This window comes from Chrysemys picta, chromosome 11, assembly GCF_011386835.1.
Source record: "Chrysemys picta bellii isolate R12L10 chromosome 11, ASM1138683v2, whole genome shotgun sequence".
In the NCBI taxonomy this organism is placed as follows: domain Eukaryota; kingdom Metazoa; phylum Chordata; order Testudines; family Emydidae; genus Chrysemys; species Chrysemys picta.
Genome location: NC_088801.1, coordinates 23,056,430 through 23,079,024, shown reverse-complemented (window position 1 = coordinate 23,079,024; position 22,595 = coordinate 23,056,430). Strand labels below are relative to the sequence as shown.

Here is a 22,595-nt window from a genome sequence, read left to right as displayed (position 1 = left end):
AAGTAGGCATGGGGCTATGGAGCTGAGTGTTTGAGTGTGGTTGGCATTTGAGTCAATAATTTCCCCCAGTGGATTCATGGGGTTGTTAAATGGGATGGGGGATAAAAATTGAATCTTGTGCAATGTCACATATGCGTGCACTGATTACAAAGGCATCCTTGCTTCGATCCACAGCAAGGTCTAATAGGAAGGGACAGACTCTGCCCCATTCAGATACTAAAGGGTTGGGACCCAGATGAGTAGTTACACAGATAGCGCTGCAGACATTACAGTGCTACCTTTTAAAGTCAGGAATCACCAAATTGAGGCTTGTGCAGACTTCACATCCACACAGTTAAGGGAAACCTCTATGCTCCAGGGAAAGCTTTTGTTTGTATTTTTAAGAATAACTTCTGACTCTTACAGGCTCCAAGTAACATATGAACATTTCACTGCTGACAATACTGGGAATTACTTCAGTGACTGTGAACACCCATGGGGCTGTAATATGAATGGTGTTTAATAAGGAATACACTGAGTTTCTGACCATCATTCTTCCAGTCCTATAAACAGTACCTTGTATGTTGCTGTGGTTATTTAATGATGCAGCACCATCATTATACATTTATTCTCATAGATGATCACTCTAAGGAGCAACCTCTTCTGCTTAACAACTCGGTATTTTGTAAAATGCTGTTGAACAAAGCCAGCATAATTCCTGACCTGTTAGGGGTGATACTTGAGACATATCTCTCCTGAACAGCAGATCTATGCATTAATCCTGTGTTTTGGGGTCTTTAATTGCTTTAAATATTTGCTTCTAGATCTTTGTTTCACACACTTTATTTACATGGTTTATTTTTCATTTTATGAAAAATCGATAACCAGACAGACTCTTTACCACACTGGATTAGTTTTATTTATTCTCTTTGAACTTGATTAAAAAGCTGTCAAACATAAGTGTACATTTTATCAGCAGAATACTTTTACAAAACAGGGTAGAAGATGTTTATAGCTGGAAACATACATTTCAAAATAAAACAATATTTGATATATTCTAGACAGTTACCCTTTTGTTTATCCATGACAACTGAAACTAACCATCAAATGCATAAATTGATTCAAGTCTAGCCAAGTAATCCTAAGGGCATATAAAAAGGCTTTTTTTTAAAGTTCTTTCTAGATGAATTTAATGTAGTTCACCAATAAAGCATCCTCAGGAGCATAATAAAAATTCTACATAACATGACATAGCTAGGGAAAGCGGGAAGATGTACAACGTGATGAAGAATCAAAATGGATGTTACATTAAAAATGAGCAGTCATGCAATTTCTAAATTTCATGTACAGCATTTAAGGACAAAATGTCTAGGCTTTAATTTTGTGTTTAATTTTTTAGAGAGAATGTTTATAATACTGCAATAAGTGCAGTTTGCTCTCTTTCTCTCTCTTTAAACATATTCATTGGAAACTGTTTTGAACTGTCACTTTTGCTAGGGGAAAAATTACTATTCAACATGTTTCCATAACTTTCACTGTACATCAAAGGGAAAAGGTATGTTATTTTTACACCAAAAATTGGTTATGAATGATGAAATATGTCTGTTTCAATTTAATTGCTTTTAATATATTTTTAAAACCATTAATCTGCATTACTGTTTATCTTGTTGTGCCATTGTATATGCTGGTAAGCAGTATGTTTTTGACCATATTCAATATACCCATCTTGAAAATAATGGGATGAAAAATGAGACCTGGAGTTTTAGCAGAATGAAACTCTCAAAGGGTTAATGTAGAATACATATAGCAAATGTTGACAGTATTTTTTATTCCAATGTTTGAAAATTAAACACAAAATCATCATTAAGTTTTCACAAAATGAGGCATCTGTCACTTGAAAGAAAAAGAAATATTTCAGAAATATGTTTACAGAAATGTAAAAATATTAGACATCAAGACAGATGTGAACATTTTCAATAACAGGCCCTGTCTGTCAGTCTTCCTCAGAGCTGAAGATCTTATTGTACTCACTTAACATAAGTTCAACTATCTGGTTTTGGTACAGCATGTGTACTGCCATGTTCCCTGTCTCCTTTTCAGGTCTAAGGAGTGTTGGTCCAAATACAATTCCTAAGCTTTGTGTTGTCATAAGATTCACGGATTCCTTGGCTGCTATCCTGTTGACAAAAGGAAAGAATTGGTTAAAGATGAGGGATGTCAAAGGAGGCACTGTTGCATTTGAAGCAAAGAAACACATTTTATTGATTCTCCTATCAGTAATGTTTATTTGGTTAAATTATCCCCCCCCACACAAAAAAAGCGGGGTGAGAATAGGAGTTGATAACTTCTGGCAACATGACAAATGATGAAAGCAAATTTATATGTAGACAGCAAGACCTTTATTGGGTTGAGATGTAGGGACTGAATTTCAGTACTCGGGTAGGAGTGCACTATTACACAACTACTTTATGTAGTCCCTTTATTTTTTGTTTGTGTGCACTCATGGCTAGATGCACACTATCCCATTATGTGCATTTAGACACTGGGAATGAATATCAGGCCCTGAGGCTTGGGAGACAGTCAGATTTGTTGGGGGGGCTCCAGGAAGGAACCTATCTACTTCTGTTAGCACAAGTTCCTGTTCTGGTGCAGTGTTGGTGTGCATGGAAAAATTAAATGAAAGACCACATGAAACTTTGCCACTTCTGTCAATCTCAACCTAGTTACCTAAGGGGTGCAGGAATGAAAAGATACTTTGAGAAGAAAGGTAAAATATATCAGTATGTGTGACATGTCTACCCTGACTTCCTAAAAGAAAATAGGACCCTCCATCTTAATTAAAGACTTTGGAAAATAATGCTCAGGATTACAGCATTAGACATATTAGTTTTCCATATAATTTATGAAGCTGTTGACTACAATATTAATATTAAATGTTGATAATCATGCATCCTTACAGAGAAGACTTTAAGGATCAAGAAGTCTGATTTAAGAACAACACAGATTTAGTGGATAAAGTTTAGGTCACCATTTCTGAAAATTTGACCCACTGGGCCAGATCGTCACATGATGCAAATTAGCGTAGTTCCACATCACTCAATGGATTTACACCACTTGGGGACTTGGCCTATAATCTTGAAAAATACTGTCTAGTCAGAGAGTGGAATAATCTTTTAAAGAACTACTTAAGAACTGTAACTTACACTAGGGGTCAGCCCCAAACCCTAATGAGGTTAATGGAAAGACTCCAATTGACTTCAGTGGGCTTTGGAACAGTCCTTATGAAAGCAAAACTCCAACATTTCTGATATTCTTTCCTGGAGAACCCCAGTGAATAGAAATCTGTTTTCTTTAAAAATATGTAAAATGTAGTAGAGTGGAAAGAGTCTAATATATGCATTTTTAATAGAATAAATTATAGTCAGCCCCTACCCATGAATGCAGACTAAAGGTACCTTCAAAACTTAAATATGCACTGATCTGCTTTTCATTTATGAACACTTTACAACAGAGTAGTTTTAAGACTTTTTGTCATTCTGAAAGGAGAAGTGGCTTAAGAATCAGAGTGAACGTTTTGGGGAAAAAGTACTATTCTCTCTCTTTCCTTCTTCATCAGACGTATCTTTTAAAAATACTAAAAATTAAAAAAGCACAAATTCTTCTGTTTCTAAATACTTTTTGCAGAAGCTCCATTAACGGTGGCAAAAGCTGCATGAGACATCATGTATTCCATCCCTTAGAGAAAGATTTCTCTCCTGTTAGTGGGTGGGTCATGCAGTGAAGACTATTTTGTAGTGGAACCCTGCCAATCTTGTAGTTTACCACATTCCCTAAACACAAACACTCATTTAGGGTTTTTCGCATGTATAAATAGGAAGCATTACTGTAGTTCTGTCTCATATGTGTAGCTGTGGTGTCCATTACACAAAGCACTCTCCATATGGCACTAATCAGAACATCTTATTAGTTTCTTAAAATATAACATCTTTATTATAAATGAAAAAAGAATACATTATATTTTCCACTATGGCAATGTTAACATAGCATTGTTCTTCTCAGGGAGGGGTTAAGAATGTCTCAGAAGTTAGGAAGAAAAACTACTTGTTAATAGCTTTGGTGCCAATTGAGTAAGTGTGAGCATCTGATCACTGTCATACATTTTATCCTAGTTATTTATTGCTACAAACATTTTTTCCTAATACCACTCAAGCAGTTGTCAGGTGATTAATAAGGCCCTGATCCCACAAAGATTTATTTGTTCATGTGCTTAACTTTAAGCACATGAATAGTCCCAGTGACTTCATCTGGACTTCTCATATGATAAAAATTACATGCATAAGTAATCTTTGCAAGCTCAGTGTACACAACATTATATTGGCAAAGATATGAGGATCCATTTCACCCAGGAAAAAGTCATGTGCAATATGTCTATGGTGTATATTTTGAGAGGTAAGCATTCTAGCGCTTACTGTGGTTATCGAGTGAGATGATATGCCTATTATTAAATATGAAATCATCCCCCAAATATGCAAAGCTAAACACTAATGTTCACATGAAGGAACAAGCTACAATACTGGCTTCTAACCTAGTAAATTTCTAAGCCAATTATTATTTCTTAAGTGCCAACATTGTTTGTTGCTGTAAGCCATGAAAAGCCAAAACCAGATCCTTGGCCTTAAGGAGGCTACTTTGCACCATTCTGGCAGGCTGCCATCCTTGTGGGAGCAAAGGGGTGAGGTAGGGTGTGAGAAGAATCAAGAGCAGAGTTCTAGGCAGGGATAGAGATGTACAGAGTCTCTATAGCAAGGACAAGAATTTTACATGTGCTTTGACAGGTTAGTGGTAGCCAGGGTAGAGATTTGAGCAGGGAGTAACACATTCCAAGTCATGGGCAAGGACGATGATTTTGGCTGGACTGAGAGGCAGTGAGATAGGAAGTGGAGCAGTGAAGAGGGAGTGAATGAGAGGATAAATGAGGTGGGGAGTGGGTCAGAGAGTGACAGCAAATAAGTGGAGTGTGGTCAATGGTGGTGGTGAGGTGACTGAAGTGCGTGAGTTGTGTGGAATGACAGAAGCTAAATGTGGTGGGCAGGCCGAGGAGCTGGGAGGGATGAATGGGAGGATGAGTGTCGGGGGAGGGGTAAGCGATGAGGCATCACCAGGTGATGTGACTATCACCAATGGTGTTTGGAGAGAAAAAGTTTGAGGTAGAAAGGAAACTGAGTAGTTATTTGAAGAGAAAGAGAGTTGGGCTGAGGTAGGAATGGGTTGAAGAAAATATCTAGTTGGCTGGGAGGAAAGAATGGTAGGGAGAAGACAATGGCATGAAGAGAGAAGAAGAAGACCACAAGCCCAGCCACTTAAAGGTATTTAAGCACCTAACTCCAATTGATATCAAATACTTTTGAGGACCTGGGCTTTATGGCCTAATCCAAAGCCCAATGTAGCCACTGGAAAGACTTTCACTGATTTGCAATGGGCTTTAAATAGACATGTAGGTTGTTGGGAGAGGTAACTCAGGGCTAGATCCACAAAAGGGATTTGGGCACCTAACTGCTACTTAGGTGCCTAAATCTTCAAAACCCATGGTAATCCTGTAAGCACCTAAATTCCTTTGGTGCCTACATTTCCATTAATATAGTCCCCAGGGTGCCTACTGAGCATGTGTACTTCCAGCTAAGTTCTGATGGCGGGGTGCCTAGCTCACATCTAAGCCCTAGTGGGATCCCTAAACTAGGCTTTGCCCTACCTTCTTCCTTGTGGGCCCAATCCAGTAGATATGTTCAGAGGCCACCTACCAGATTGGACCTTGCACCAACAAGTGTGGATGGAGACGGAGCTGGAACTCCCCTTATAACTTTTGTCCAGTGGTTAGACCACTTACCCAGCATATCCCAGCCTCTGACCAATGTGGAGCAGCAACTTGAAGACAGGATTCCCTCAGGGGAAGCAAGTACCCTAACCACTGGGATACAGGATATAATAGGAAGGGCTCTTTGAACTTCTACTATTGAAGCTATTCTGTATGGTATAAAATACTTAACAATTCACTGGACGGAGAGATGAACTTGGGTCTTTCACACCCCAGAGCAGTGTCCTAACCACTGGGTTTTAAAGTCATTCTTACTTTTTCTCTGGCCCAATGAATATTTAATTAGTCATACAAAGTGGAACAGCTTCAAAAGTGCTCTACCCCAGGGTACCCTATAACCCTGAAGCTAAGACACTCACCTGTAATAAGGAAGACCTATGTTCAACACAGACAGGGGAGGCAGGGGAAATCTGATCCCAGGTCGCCCACATCCTCAGTGAGTGCTCTAACCACTGGGCTAAAGAATATAAAGGGTAAAACATCCCATCCCCCTTTTTTGTGAAAAAGGGCTTGGGAATTTGACTTCAGGAGAGGGTTCACAGCTGTGAATCCTGAGTGGTGACAGGCATCTCTCTCTGATCTGGACTTAGGTGCCAAAGTCTCTTTGACAGGCAAGGCTTAGGTCACACCCCTCTCCTTGGCATTTGCTATTGGCTACCTTAGATGGTTTCCTGCTCAGGGTGCTAGCTTTTGTGAATCCCATTCTTAGCCACCTAACTCTCCCCAGGAATTGCATAGGTGCCTGGGTACCTAACTTGGGGTTGTGGATTCCACTTGGTGGTAGGATGCCTAAACATTAGGCATTGCCATGCTGAGCCTCAGTCTCTTTTGTCTATCTAGCCCTGAATATTTAAGTACCGCTCCCTCCCTGGCTCAGTCCCCAATGGCATCAGCCCACTGTTGCAGACCACCACATAGGGGATAGTATATTGCAGCCTCTTAAGGTGTGTAGTAACAGAAGTGCTGCATCCAAATGCCCAGGAAGGAATACTGTCTCTCTAAGGCAGAATGACTCCCTGTGCTCTTCCTGGGCCACATCCCCTGAACACAAAGAACCGTTTTAGGCCTACATAAATAACTAGTGGTGTCATAATCTTATGGTCCGGTGGACAGGGGCACTGGACCACACGTCAGGAAACTTGAGTTTTATTTCAAACTCTCTCACAGACCTGCTGTGTGACCTTGGGTAAGTCACTTTACCTCTCTGAATCTCTCTTTCCCTGCCCATGGTTTGTCTGTCTTGCTTCTGTAGATTGTAAGTTCAGTCATTGTGGATAGTTCTCTGAGAATATCCACTCAGTCTGCAGCGGCAATAAAAGAAATCTACAGAATATTGGGAACCATTAGGAAAGGGCTAGATAATAAGAAAGAAAATGTTATAATGCCACTTTATAAAGCCATAGTACGCCCACACTTGAAATATTGTGTGCAGTTTTGGTCACCCCAATTCATAAAAGATATATTAGAATCGGAAAAGGTACAGAAAAGGGCAACAAAAATGACTATGGGTATGGGACATCTTCCATCTGAGGAGAGATTAAAAAGACTGGGTCTGTTCATCTTAAAAAACAGACAAAGAAGAGGGATATAATAGAGGTCTATAAAATCATGAATGGTGTGGAGAAAGTAAATGGAGAAGTGTTATTTACCCCTTCACATAACACAAGAACTGGGGTAGCAGGTTTACAACAAACATAAGGAAATCCTGCTTCATGCAACACACAGTCAACTCGTGGGACTTATTGCCAGGGGATGCTGTGAAGGCCAAAAATATTAACGGGTTCAAAACAGAATTAACTAAGTTCATGGAGGATAGTCCCATCAATAGTTATTACCCAACATGGCTAGGGACACAACCCCATGATCTGGGTGTCCCTAAACCTCTGACTGCCAGAAGCTTGGACTGGATTAATAATCACTGGATTATTGTCCTGTCCTATTCTATTCATTCCCTCTGAAGCATCTAGCACTGGCAACTATCAGAAGACAGGATACTGGACTAGCTGGCTCATTGGTCTGATCTAGTATAGCCATTCTTATGTGCTTTGGGGCAGTGCCTGTCTCTCACTGTTTGTGTACAGAACATGGCATGGCCAGCACTCATTTTAGATGGACCTCTTGGCACTAATGTAAGATTAATGAATAATAAAATCTGAAGTAGAAACTTTTTTGTATTATAGTGGCTGTATTGCTGACTTGTGAGTATCATCACCAAAAATACGAACTACTTATCAGCCTGGTCTGAGTTATAAACAATTATAAATTGTTTAAATGGTCTGATATAAACTAGACCTAGAGAAAAATGTAATTCTTATTTGAAAGACAATTTTAAATGCTATTTAATTCAATACAATCTGAAGAAAATAATTATGACTTGTGGCTTTATACCTTTTTTTTTTTCAAAATAAAAATTATTGATCAATGAAATTATGGTTGCTGTATTATATCCACAGTGTAAATTACTCCTGTAGTTGTGAAGTGAAATTCAGTTTATTAAAAAAAAAAAGGTAAAATGGGCAAGAATTCATTTTTGGCAAGAGCAGAAAACGTGATATACAGCCGACAACATAAAAAGGGAAAGGAAATGCCAGAGCTACTTTTTGTCAAGCCCAAATGGAAGGAGCAATGATCCATCCATTTAAGATTATTTTAGAAACAATCTATAATCCAGTGCTACAGATGTTGGAACCTCGTCAAAAAAATTGTTGAGCCTTATGCTGTGCTAGGTTTTTTTTCCTCCAAAAAGTCAGTTGAATTGCTAATTCAAAGAATGTTTTATAGTCTTTAAGATCGCAAGCCAAAAGAAACTCATATTGAAAATACAGATCTCCTCATTATTATTAATAATGAAAAGAATTAGTGATGTATTAAAACAGTAAAGTATCTGATTGGAAAACTCTAATATCAAGGACAGCTATATAAGCAAAAATACTTTTAAAAATTTGTGCTTTGGCTGTTGCCATGGTAACTGGAAGCTGGAAGCGATGTAATTGACTGCAGGACAACTATACAGTTAAGGTCATTACTGTATAGGGAACATAGCTCTCCGGTTCTATGTAAACTTACAATTTTCAGACACTGGCTGTAAAATCATTATTGATTCTGACGTTTGGGAATCACGGTGGGTATGACAACTCCTTCAAACAAACATCTGTTAAGAAGGGTACTTAGTGTGAGTGACTAAGAAACAGGTAAATCTTTCAGATTGGTGACACTGATTAAAATGGGTAAGTGTTCTTACTGAAACATACACCAAAATCTAGAAAGGTAAATCAGTTTACATTTTCCCAAAGGAAATTATTTAGTATTGATAATTCACTATATATTGTAGTGAGTTGGCTAGTGTGTATTAGATGGAATCAGAACTGTTCAACTTTGTTTCATCAGCCCTATATGGTTACTGAAACCTGTTCCTTGACTCAAATATTGGAGGGAGGAGGGCGTCTCTGTTTTTGGAGAAACTGATTTTGGCAATGTTATTTACTATTTATTTTAAATTAGATTAAAAAGTTAATTTTAACAGCCTGATTCTGCCATTCTTGCAGTGATTGGGCAAAATATAATATGACTAAAGAGCAACATGATGGAACATTAACAAAACCAATCAGAATAGTTAGAACAAACAAATGACTCCACTTTTGAAACATAGATCCTCAGCTGGTGTAATGCCTGCCCTATTCCCTGAAGGCAATGGAGCCACACAAATTTACACCCGTACAGACTGTTACTCTGGGGGCATTGTTGTCAAGAGCATCACAGCTTCTTCTAAAGTGTGGAGAAAAGTAATCAAGGAGTAAGCAAAAGTAAACAAGGAGAAAAGTAATCTCTCAGCTAGGCAGAGTATAGCTCACCTACAGAATTATGCACATGCATAATTAACCTATGGAACTTGCTGACACAAGATATTGCGACCAAGACTTTGGCAGAATTCAAGAAAAGATTAAAGATGTATCTGGATAATGAAAACTCTACCGTTACATGAGAGGGGATAAAAATGTATATGTGATTATACTTCCTTATTCTTCTGGGGACAGCCACTAAAACCCTGGAGTTAGAAAGAAACTTCCTCTATGGATACATTATTCTTTACTTGTCCATTGCAGTGGCTTGCATCTTTTCTGAAAACTGGTACTGGCTACTGTCAAATACAGATCACTAGACTAGATGGACTATTGGTCTGAGCCAATATGTAAATTCCTATAACCGCATTTAGTGGGTCAAAAACTGCATATTCCACTGATTCACTCTACCAGTAAATATTCCAAAATTAGCTAATATCTGTTTCCTATACGTAGTCAGGCACATGGAAATGGAAAGTCTTAGCTTCAGAAGTAACCTGTTATGGGAGGGGTGGGCAAACTACAGCCCGCAGGCCAGATACGTTTTAATCCGGCCCTTGAGCTACTGCTGGGGAGTGGGGTCGGGGCTTGCTCTGCTCCGGCGCTCCAGCCGGAGAGTAGGGTTGGGGGATGCTCCATGCGGCTCCTGGAAGCAGCAGCATGGCCCCCTCCGGCTCCTATGTATAGGGGCAGCCAGGGGGCTCCACTCTGCACGCTGCCCCCGCCCCAGTGGGAACCACGGCCAATGGGAGCTGCAGGGGCAGCACCTGTGGACAGGGCAGAGCCGCCTGGCTGCGCCTCCACATAGAAGCCAGAGAAGGGACATGCCACTGTTTCCGGGAGCTGCTTGAGGTAAGCGCCACCTGGAGCCTGGACCCTGAGCCTCCTCCCGTGCCCCAACCCTGATCCCCCTCCCGCCCTCCAAACCCCTTGTTCCCAGCCCAGAGCACTCTCCTGCACCCCAAGCCCCTCATCCTCAGCCCCACCCCAGAGCCTGCACCCCCAGCCGGAGCCCTCCCCCCCACACACACTTCCCCCTCCCCGTATGCTGAACTCATTTCTGGCCCCACCCCAGAGCCCACACCCTCAACCAGACCCTTCATCCCTTTCCGCACCCTAACCCCAATTTTGTGAGCATTCATGGCCCACCATACAATTTCTATTCCTAGATGTGGCCCTCTGGCCAAAAAGTTTGCCCACCGCTGTGTTATGGGAATGGTTCAATTGCTTGCTATACTGAGTGTGCTGGCATTAGGGATATAATTAGTTAACAGATCTCTTTGCTTTACAGTTGCAGGCTTTTGGGTTGGCTTTACACAGTAGTTTCCTGATTGTTCATATTGCATTTCTTTTAATCAGTGTTGACATATTAAATTTAGATTTTTATGATGCACTGATCGTAGCTGAGCATTTTACATTTTCCTTCCCCCCTGCAAAAGCTGACTTGCAGAAGTAAAAAAAAAAAAAAAAAGAAAGAAATAACAACAGGTATTGCATTATATACTTTGCCTTAGTGACAAGATATTTGGGGAGAAATCATCCAAGCTTGAAATAAAATCTTTATTGAAAGTAATTCTACATCCATGCCAGTCAGACGCATTGTAGGATCAGAACAGATGTCCCAGGGGAAAACTCTGCACCAGTCAGGGTTGATTACTTGGACCTCCTATCAGTTCTTAAATCACTGACAATGGCTGAGGCATTCAGTACAACTTTGTTTTCTTTATTCGGAAATAAAGTTAATATACTTACCTTAACTGTGCCAAATGTACTGGAAAATAACCTGATAATAAAAGTGCCGTCCTACAAAGTGATAATGTCTGTGTGTATAAGCACATGTTGACAGGGCTTTTGCAGCCTAGTAGTGAACTATTAAGAAGGAAGTACATGTACCAAATGATGCACAGATAGCCTATCAGGCTTTCTGTGACTACATTTCCTTTTTAGTCAAAGCCTCTGGTATATACTTTTCTGATATACAGCATATTACAGTAAAGTTATTTTCTATTGCAAACTTACTTCCACTCAGCAATGTTACCCATTTTTCATGACCATTGTTATGTTATTTGGTATTACAAGGATGACCAAGATATGGAGTTTGATTCTGGGAGTCATTTAAAGACATTGGCAACAGTAATCATGCAGGGATAATCTGCATTTTCAGGGGACTACGTCAGTTATAGGGTGACCCAACTCACCCCAAATAGTGAAATTCATTCTGTTCAGACAGCTAGTACGAGGCCTATGCACCACTTAACCCATCTTGAGAGATTTACCAATGTAATCAATATAATAGAGCCCTTGATACCAATACCATAAGTCCAATTTGTTTAAACTGTTAGCTCATTGCAGTACAATGGAGATAAATTTAAAATATAGTAATAAATTGGGATTCTCAATATTTTATGATTGCAAACAAACCCTCATTATTTATGTACTTTATGGATGATTTGCTCAGTGCAGTGCAGTGGTATTCACTAGCTGATGAAGCTAAGTAAATGCAAACACTATCAAGGGAATCTCTAGATTGCTGTTTGTTACTTCATATACTATGTTTTGGGGGGGTTCTCTGTGCATATGTACATAGTATCTCAGATTTATACTTTATAGTGGAGTGCCAAAATATTATATTACAACGTATGCCCTTTTCAAAATGTACTAGGTGGCTTGAATGTATAATTCCGAGATTCTAGGAAATACCTAAAATGATTAATATAGTTATAAACTGCTTTTTTTCACCAGCCTGAAATACTAATGTGCTTAAAATTCCTATTTGCTCCAAAATGTTGAAGTCAAAATAATAACTATATAAGATCAGTAATGGAGAAACCAAGTCATAGTGTGTAATATGCTATCTAAAAGAGGTCAGAAATAGTTCAGACATACTTAAGGGTTTGCTTTAGCTGCAAATAGGCTTAGTGGTTCCCTGGCCTACAAAAACGTCATAGCTTCCTGCCCTCTGCAGCTGCAGATGCTAATCACAACTCTTTGGGGAAATCCCTTCTCTTCAGAGGCTCTGGGACACAAGATATGGAATTTGGTGCTGCCTCCTTCTCCAAAATAGCCTTCAGCTCTGCTCATTTAACTACCATATATGGTAACGGGGTAGCTGATAATGACACTAAGGGGAATGGGTATCCCCCTAGCTACCTTGCGGTTTGAGTTCTTCCTTGGATAAACTGCAATGGAACCATGAAATCAAAACAATGGCTAAATGAAATCTAAGGATAGGCTCCTACTTGACCCAAAGATCAAGCAGGAGGCAAGCTGGAGAAAGACATTCATTCTGGCCATTTGGCTTTACCCTGAGTTTAAGAGGAAGGCATTGCAAAATTTCACTCTCTCCCCTCACCATGTACCAGAGCCAGGGCTCCAGCTGAGCCCAAACGTCTATACCACAATTAAACAGCCCCTTAGCTGAGTCCCATGAGCCCGAGTCAGCCAGCATGGGCCAGCCACGGGTGTTAAATTGTAGTGTACACGTACCCAGAGAGACTAAGGGTGGAATCCACAAAGCTACTTAGGAGACTAAACCCAGATTTAGACACCCAATTCCCTATTGTGATCCACAAAACTCCTGCCAAACCCTGTAGGCACCTAAACTCACACGGTGCTTACGTTTTTCAAAGGAAAAATTCCCTAGGCACCTAAGTTTGAAATGACCCACTCCAGAGGATTTGGCTTGGAAGTCATACTGTCTGGGCCTCTTGCAATTTTTATCCGGTGATAAACTTGCACATCATCTATTATATTTGGCTTGTACAGTATTTAATTCATTATTTGTGACTGAGCACAAAGCAGTTCTGATTAATATTTGAAGGGGATACAGCTAACACATTTGGGCTAATCATTTTAGCACAATGGAACATTTTACCATTAGCATAAAGCTAGTCTGTGCAGGAGGCAGAGCTTTCTGAGGAGCTGGTCCAAGATTGTGGAACAAACTCTGCCTCGAATTAAGGACCCTCCCAAACCTCACCACCTACTGCTCCAAGTGCAAGGGGCATATCTTTGACCTGCCTTCTCTAACATAAACAAATAGCAGGGTGTACCTTTAGAAACCCCAAACCAAAACCCTAGTAAAATAAACCATTGCGAATGCAATTTTCCCCATAGGGGAGAGGATGAGAGAGAGAGAACAAACCATGTGTACAGATGTTAGACACATTGCTTAATACGCTCCTTGAAGAAACTTGGGGCTAGCTCCACAAAAGGAATTAAGACATTGCAATGCCTAACTTTTAGGCACCCTCCCACCTAGTGGAATCCACAACCCTGAGTTTAGAGTCTAGGCTCCCAGTACAATGCATGGGGAGAGTTAAGTGCCTAAGAATGGGATTCACAGAAGCCAGGAAACTGACTAGGATAGCTAGTAGGAAATGCTGAAAGAGGGAGATGGCCCTAAGCCCTGCCCCCTCAAAGGGAGCTAGGCACCTAACACAGGCATGTGGGAGGCACTTCTCTCTGCTTGGGAGCCTAAGTGTTGAGCCTTCTTCTGGCTTTATGTGCTTACAGTTGGTGGTGGTGCTGTAGGAGACCTAGGTTTGAATCCCTATTCTGCCTGACTTGAACCCAGGTCTCCCATGTGAATGCCCTTCTCAGCAGATGGTTGGATATTTTGGGGTGAGTCTCTAAAATATTTATTGGAGCAGAGTGAGAATGACTCCATAGTCTAGTATTTAGACCGGGGTTCTGGTCCCTGCTCCAAATCAGGCAGAACAGAGATTTAAACCTAGGTCTCCTACATCCCAGCTGAGCCCTCTAACCATTGGGATAGTGGTTACAGAGAGAGCAGCCTTTTGTGCACATTAGGCATATATTCTGAGGATGCCTACTGGATCAGGCCCCCACAGGTGAGGGAACCCCTAGTTTGAGAATCCTGCTGAGGCTCAGGCGCTGAGCTGAACAGCACCATCAGGACTTAGGCAGCTTTGTTCTTGCCCACTGGCAGAAATTTAGGCACCTCCAAGTTTAGGTGGCAGTTGAGCAGGGGTTTTGAGGATCTCAGTGGCACCTAAATGATGGACTCAGGGACCTAAAGTGGCAGTTAGGTGTCTAAGTCCCTTTCTGGGTGCAGTTCTTGAATAGCACGGTTATGGAGGTGGTATAAGAACCTATGCAGAAGAGAATAGATTCAGACTCAAATATATGAATAGCTCTATTCACTACATCCTTGACTGGCTTTGTAACTTTTGCCTCTGGAAGCTGTTATTTTTTAGTTTATTATTGACTTGTACAGCAGACCAGCCTAGTAAATAGCTCAACCTGTCCTGGTGCCAGGATCTATAAGCTTTTGGGGTCTGTATGTCCCAGAAGGCAGCAGATACTTTTATATGACTATGGCTTTAAGTTTCTAAATTAGTTTAATTTTTGTAATTCAAGAATGCCTTAAGCCACGTTTCCTTGAAACATGAAAAAATAAAAACAGTTCGGTAACAATCTCACTTGAATCAAGAACTGCAAAAATAGAACCTTTATCATCAGCACAGCACATCCAAAAATGTCTTTGTAAAATAAATCAAATTATATGAGTTAATTGATTCCAGGCAACATCAGCAACTGCAGGTGGAAACTGAATAACAGGATGTTTATTAATGAAGGACTATTAATCAAAATTGACAATACCAATTCCTGTTTCTTTTATTTGAATGCTACCTGCAATGGCCAGAGACACATTTGTCAACTTTTTAAATACAGATTTGTAAGAAATGGAAATATTTAACACTTGGGATTTTATCCGGAGATATAGGGCTATTTGTTTAAACAGTGAAAGGATATCCTAAATCCAATGTGACAAGCAATGCCAAAGATGCCAGTGGTAATTAATTAGCACTTAATTTAGACCACAGAACAACAGGATATGGAATTGGTGCTCAGTGCCATTTCCCCTTAGGCTCCATCTCATGAGGGTCAGGAGTATGGCTGTTGTGTTGAAGGTCAGTAAATAAATTGGGGGAACACATTGACACTGGACTTTTCATGATAGATATCCTTCACCCTTGTAACTGCTTCTGGCTATCATTGACGAGAAAAGGACTGTGATTGTTTTGTGAGGAATGCTGTGTACTAGTGTGAGTCAAGCAAGGTAGAGTTTGAGCTCACATGTCACATACTACTCACACTAGATGCTTCCTACAGAAACAGAACTATTGCAGCATGTATCTGTCCTGGAAATACACTTTTAAACACAACTGGGAAAGCTTGAGGAAGCTTGACAAGCACGCAAATTCACTTAAAAGAGTTCTCAAATTTGCTAGCTTTGTGAGTTTGCTTTTAGCTTAAGCTTAAGCTTAATTACAATTAATGGAAGATTTTAAAGTGAGGGGAGAAATTAGGTCAGCAAGCAAAAATGCACACATTTCTTCATTATGCTGTGGACTTTGTCTCTAATAATAATATACAGCACTTGTTTAGAACTGTCCATCCATAGATCTCAAAGGTGGGGTTAGCATTATTATCCGCATTTTACCAATGGGGAAACTGAGTGGCTGAGATGCTAAGTGACATTTCCATAATCACACAATGAGTCTATGCAGAAACTAAACACCAGATCTCCTGACTCCTAGTCCATTTTCCTAGTCATCACATATGGCCACCTTTGGACAACATGTTCAAAACAGAACGTGAAAAGCATGCACAAGGGCCTGCAAATGAACTAGTAAGGTTGTACACAATTGCACATAATTGGAATGGTTTATTTTAAATATGCTGGTGAGAAAAATTAAAAGCGGCTATAACCCCTGGCATTGTGTACAATAATAGAATCCTCATCCTTCATAGCAGGCTTAGTGCTTCAGCCAGACAGTGCTATCACTAACCCTCTCAGCTGCTCTACTCTTCTCCCAACAACTGCAAACTCTGGGGAAGGAGATGGATTTGGCATACATAGAGAGGGGGATATGATACTGCCTGATACAAATACTCATATAGCCCATTTTTTTCCCTTTGCAGTTCAGTGGCCATGAACATTGCTGTTCAGATACCAATAGTTTTCTCAAGTTGCCAGCAACAAATGATACCCTGCTACACTTCAGCAAGTCATATTTTTTCCCAGGATACCAGATGTAGAAACACTAGAAATGGTAGTGTGACCCCTTCACACAGATTTAATTGGTACTGCAGATCCTGTGCTGACTGCGCTACCACAGCTTTATATAGTAGTTTCCCCAGCAGGGCTGTGTTGCCTCATCAAAGAAATACCTGACCAGACTACAACCCTCAGAAAATATCCCAAGGAACCATTGGGTTAAGTATTTATCTTTGCTTTCACATCACCATACTCCTCGCAGTGCCCTGTACATATCACCTCTCGAGCCCCTGGGTGAAAGTGCCATTGAAGTCAATTACAACTTCTTCAGAAGTGTGTTTTTTACCCACGAAAGTTTATGCCCAAATAAATCTGTTAGTCTTTAAGGTGCCACTGGACTCCTCGTTGTTTTTGTGGATACAGACTAACATGGCTACCCCTCTGATAATTGAAGTCAATCGCAAAACTCCCATTGCTATCCATTCCTTGGCCTGTTGCAGTGTGCAGTCATGGTCCTTTTGTGTTGAAGCTGCAATAATCCTACTGGGGGCAAAGATGTGGACCCAGAATATGTTTCCAAAATGTCCAGTTTCTGACTTAATGCCCACATGTAGTCATTTGGCTGAAATTTTCACATTGGGAAGGTCAACTTTAGGCAACCTGTCTGAAAATGTATCTGTTCCAATGAGTCTTGAAAGCTCTGAGGACGAACTTAGCTTTATCCTGCCAATAAATCATAATTTTTATCTAGTATCATGTGTAACCCCTTTGGGGTTTAGAGAGCATAGCCCTTTAAATCTTTTTCCTAAGGGGAGGGGGAGACTAAGCAAAAAGGAGGGAAACTTCAGGGGGCAGCGCTGGAGTTCCAGGGAGAGGGAGAGGCAGTCTGCAGGCCCTGGAAAAGTGAAGCAGCAGAGAACCTGCCTGAAGCCTGGGAAGGACAGGACCGATCGGGGACACCCCAGGACAGGAGCCAGGAGGAGCACTGTGCCAGGGAGGAATTGCCCGAGAAGGACAGGCCGGAGCTGGACCCAGTATCACTGCTGCCCAGAGCTGCATGGGGCTGTGAGTACTGGGGCTTGTGACTCTGCCTTGGGGACAAGGAGGGAGGCTGTTAGCTAGTTAAGTGGGGAGGTGGTCGCTCTGTGTGGCTTTGCAGAGAGCGGCAGAAGAGGGCACCGGAGGGGTTTGTTGGGGGAAAGTTCACTGGCGCCGAAGACGACCAGGAGCACCCAAGACTCACCACTGGACTGGAACTTTGCTCAGGACTCCTGAACTCTGTGTGCAGACACATTGCTCGGTGTCTGCCCTTCCAGACTGTGCTACCACTGGGCCTGTGGGGCCTTCGCTTGGATGCAGCCCTGTCTTACTGCTCCCCCTATATTTCCCCTTGTTGTTTTTCTCCTCTCATCCCTCTGTAAATAAATATTTCCCTTGTTATATCCATTGTACTTTTCCTGTGGGTGTATGTGTTCACTCTGGGGGGTTTGGAACAGGTGCCCCTGGGGTGGAAGGAATTTCTCCTGCTGCATTCCTGCGCATGCCTTCTCTTGGCCAGAGCTGCCTGCAGAGCAGACTCCATCTTGGCCACGAGGGCGCTAAAGTTACACATGAACAAATGTTTCTGTTCTATATGGCATGGGATGTTCTTTGGAGTTGTGATCAAGAAGTGTTGGCAGCGAATGGCTTCATAAGGGTCATAGCACAACTGCACTTCCCGTTCTGTGAACTGCTAGATATATATGTTCTCTATAGAGTATGCCATTTTAGGTGATTCCAACACCTGAAAAAAGTGAGTGTATTGGCCCACTAATGTGTGTCGTTCCCCCCACCAAAAAAATAAAAATCAAACCAAAGACCCATTCCTAAATCTTTGTCCTACAGTCTCCCTCTCTTGTTGATAGGATGAAGGTCTATGCATATAGGTCTGCCTAAGAGCAATGATTGAGTATGGTATGTGAACCCTCTACAAGCTACTAGTGCAGGGGTGGGCAAACTACGGCTCCTCCTCTGCTGTCCCCCCTCCCCCGCAGCCTCCACTTGCTCCGCTGCCAGTGCAATGCTCTGGGCGGCAGGGCTGTGAGCTCCTGGGGCAGCGCAGCTGCAGAGCCCAGCCTGACCTGGTCTCTGTGCTGCATGGTGGCGGCGGCGGTGGCAGCAGCATGGCCCTGCTCCAGCCAGGCAGCGCGGCTGTAGCACTGCCAGCCACCGGTGCTCCAGGCAGCGCAGTAAGGGGCAGGGCCGGCTCTAGGATTTTTGCCACCCCAAGCAAAATCAATTTTGCCCCCCCCCCCCGTTTTTTTCTTACCCCACCCCCAGCCCCGCCTCAACTCCGCCCCTTCCCCAAATCCCCAGCCCTGCCTCCTTCCCCCAGGCTCTCAAGCCTAGGAGGGAGGGGGAGAAGCGGCGCGTGAATCAGCTGTTTTGCGCACCGTGGCGCGCGAGCGGTGGCGGCGGCGGCGGCGGCAGCAGCAGCGGAGGTGAGCTAGGGCGGCCGAGGCACATTTTTAGGGGCGGCAGGGGTGGCATTCTGGCGCTGGCCATGCTGCCCCTAAAAATGTGCCGCCCCAAGCACCAGCTTGTTTTGCTGGTGCCTAGAGCCGGCCCAGGTAAGGAGGCAGGAAGCAGGGGGGGTTGGATAGAGGGCAGGGGAGTTCGTGGTGGTGGTCAGGGGGTGGGAGTGTGGATAGGGTTCGGGGCAGTTGGGTGGGGGAATAAGGGGTTGAATGGGGTAGGGGTCTCAGGGGAGCAGTCAGGAAGGAGAGATGGTTGGATGGGATGGCAGGGGGCAGTCAGGGGGCAGTCAGGGGGCAGTCAGGGGAAGTGGGCCAGGCCACGACCCCTAACCGGCCCTCCATACAATTTATGAAACCCAATGCGGCCCTCAGGCCAAAACGTTTGCCTGCCCCTGTAGTGGTGCAACATACATCCATAAATTTGTATCAGATTTGAAAGATGCTTTAATGTGCCTCTCAGCATCACAGTTGCTTCAGCACTGATATCAAATATGAATGGAATGAGGGTATCTCTTAAATACACTAGTGAATACATGCCACCCAGAGTTTTTGATTTATTTAAACTTATTTACATTTCACATCCTCATGAACAATGTGCTTATAATGTCAGCATTGTCTTTTCCACTCACACTTTGTCTTGTCCACTCACCTTAGCTAGATATTTATTCTTTATGCACATATGTAGCCCATTGCGCTAAATACATGAAATGTCTGGAATGGGTATTTTCCATGCATCCTACCTCCATAGAATGCACCTTTTGCAGGAACTGCAAGTTGTGTAAGTTTCCATGTCTTCCCAGTTTTAGATGGGATTTGGGTAGCTCATTGGCCCTCTTGGGTGTTCAACTATCCATCTTTCTGCAGGATTGTTACAGTGGGTCATGTGATCGTGGCTGAACCCATCCTAATTGCCTCAATGCTCTACAAATGTCCACTGTTCATTTTCTGTCATGCTAAACTCACAGTTTCTGGTTTCCTGCCTCAGCCCCATTAAATACTAGTTTAGGCAACGAGTTTGTAATTGTGCGAATGTCTAGAACTGAAGGTGATCAAGAAATAAGGCTTATTTTTGCATTACATTTGTTTCTAATTGTGATAATCCAAAGCTACAGTACCTGGCTGATTTGCCACTGGAGTGCAGCTCCCTGGTGAGTTTTCCTGGCATAGGGGAAGCTGCAGACGGTGTACAGTCAGCTATGCCAACTCTACGCCATAGGCTAAAGGAGCTCCTGGATAAGGGGGGGCATAACATGGGCCTGCTGAAGCAAGAAGAGGGTGTGGCAAGGGCATTGCCACATGCTGGCCAGAATGGCCATAGTGACTGTTGCAGCCACTGTGCATAGTGACTGGTGCAAATTAGGAGACAGAACTGTCCAACATGTGCTGGGGGCTGAACTACTCCCCAGCAAACCCCTGGATTGCCAAGGGCAGCAACGCCTAAATACCTTTAAAAATCTGGGCCTAAATTCCTTGTAAACAGTGAGCTTTCTTTGCACTCGCCCCTTGGTCCTTGCACTGAGCTCAGACCTGGAGGAAAGATGAATTCAGCCAAAAGACAACTCTGGAGCCTTATATTCCTCCTGTTTGTCCTTCAAGACCTTCTGGTTGGACTTGCAGATCTCTACTTACCTGCTCTCTGGAGTTTTTCTGAAATATCAATAGGAATTTCAGTAATGAGGAGGATTAAGTTAGGCTGTGACTGTGCTGGTCGCCAGATAAATACAAACTACATATGTTTTGTACAGGAAGCCCCTGCACTATTTCCAGCTGCTAGATATAACTGTAAATTTCTTAGGGACAGTAGATATTAATTCAAGTGTAATCTGAGTCCAGTGTACAGAAAAGAATGATCCATTCAGTCACTAGGAGAGTGTATGGATCATAGTTGTGTGACAGTGCAACATTACCCAGTATCTATCTAAAATGTAAAACTAGATAGCATCTAGTATTATGTACGGTAAATATAATGTGGAGCATAATCCTGTCTGGAGACAGGGGCTCAGATTCTGCATTCTGCTTTAGCCCCTTTATGGCACTCCAGAGGTGTCAAGGGACAGACAGCTAACGAAACCAGCGGCTCAGGAATATCCAGCATAAAGGGGTTTGCAGTTGGCGTAGAGGTTCCAGAACAGCTGTATGCCACCCGTCTTACAGCCCTCAGTGTAGCAACATGCCATGGTAGGGAGGGGGCAAGGCGAGAGCATCTAAATTCTGAGTATGAAATCAGGCTGAATAAGCATGCTATCGGTGAGACGATTATCTGAAACAGCAGGACCCTTTCCACTCCTGCCTGCAGCATCTATGCAAGGCAGAGCTTCTCTCGATCATTCCCTCCCAAATTTTTGGTTTTCTCTACCTTTTTCCTTTACCCTGACAGAGGCTGTTTCTAGTAGTAGCAGAGTGGGGCAGACCACCCTGAGGAGTACTTCTCTCCAGGCTGCTCTTCTCCTTCTCCACAGCTCTCCTGTAGGGCTCAGAGCTGGGAATGGAGCACCTGACTGAAGTGCTGGGCAGGAGACAAGTAGCTTCTGACAAAACAGCAGCAGTGCCTTCTAGTTGCTGGGTGTGAGAACTGTAAAGGAAAAATCCCAGCTTCTGAGACAGCGGCAACTTGTTGGGACTTGTGACACAGGAGAGGATACATCTATCATACACTCAGCTGTGGGTTAGCCATTCCACAGATTTATGACTTTACATTGCATCATAATGGGTAATGTATGAAAAGATAAATATTTTCCATTTAGTAACATCTTGCTGGGTTTTCATCTAACTCCATAATTTTAATTATAAAATGAACATAACCTGTATCAAATTATAAATATGTTAACATATTGAATAAGGAGAAGAAAAATAAGCACCAGATTTTATGCTATACAGGCACATGAAGGTATGGTAAAAAAATCTGGTTTCCTTGACCACATTGTCATAATATGCATATATAACTGCTTATTGAATCCAGGCTGTGTAGACAACAGCAAGAACACTGGCTCCATACCATCACAATGCATGCCCACAACAAAGAGGAGGAAAGAATAGGCTCTTTCATTGTGTGTTTCTAAGTATTACCAACATAAGGGCTAAAAACATTACCTCTGTCTGAAGTATATCTATGTATCCATGCATAAGTTATTAACTGTGCTCCCTGAGCACAGTTGCTGAAAATATTAATATATTCAAATTATATTCTAGCTACTGCAAAAACAGTAGATCAGACAAATGTATTAAAATCTCTTCAGACAAAAGAAGTGTTATTTATATAGTTTCTCCCCTTTTTACTTAAAGTCTTGAACATAAACCTTCATCATATATAACATACTAGAAAGCGAGAGGATCCTTAGCTATCTGAATGTGGATTTAAGTTC

General features: G+C 42.2%; 1 protein-coding gene across 3 annotated transcripts in view; it reads right to left on the bottom strand.

Moving 5' to 3' along the window:
• Positions 1–875: 875 nt before the first annotated feature.
• The window catches only part of ARHGAP15 (Rho GTPase activating protein 15), a 456,603-nt gene continuing 434,883 nt past the window's right edge, over positions 876–22,595 (bottom strand). For all 3 annotated transcript variants that reach the window (XM_065561627.1, XM_005305087.4, XM_065561626.1), the window contains exon 14: positions 876–2,156. In XM_065561627.1, the coding sequence (XP_065417699.1) occupies positions 1,973–2,156 (184 nt within the window). In that variant the 3' untranslated portion in view covers positions 876–1,972. The remainder of the gene's footprint in view (positions 2,157–22,595) is intronic.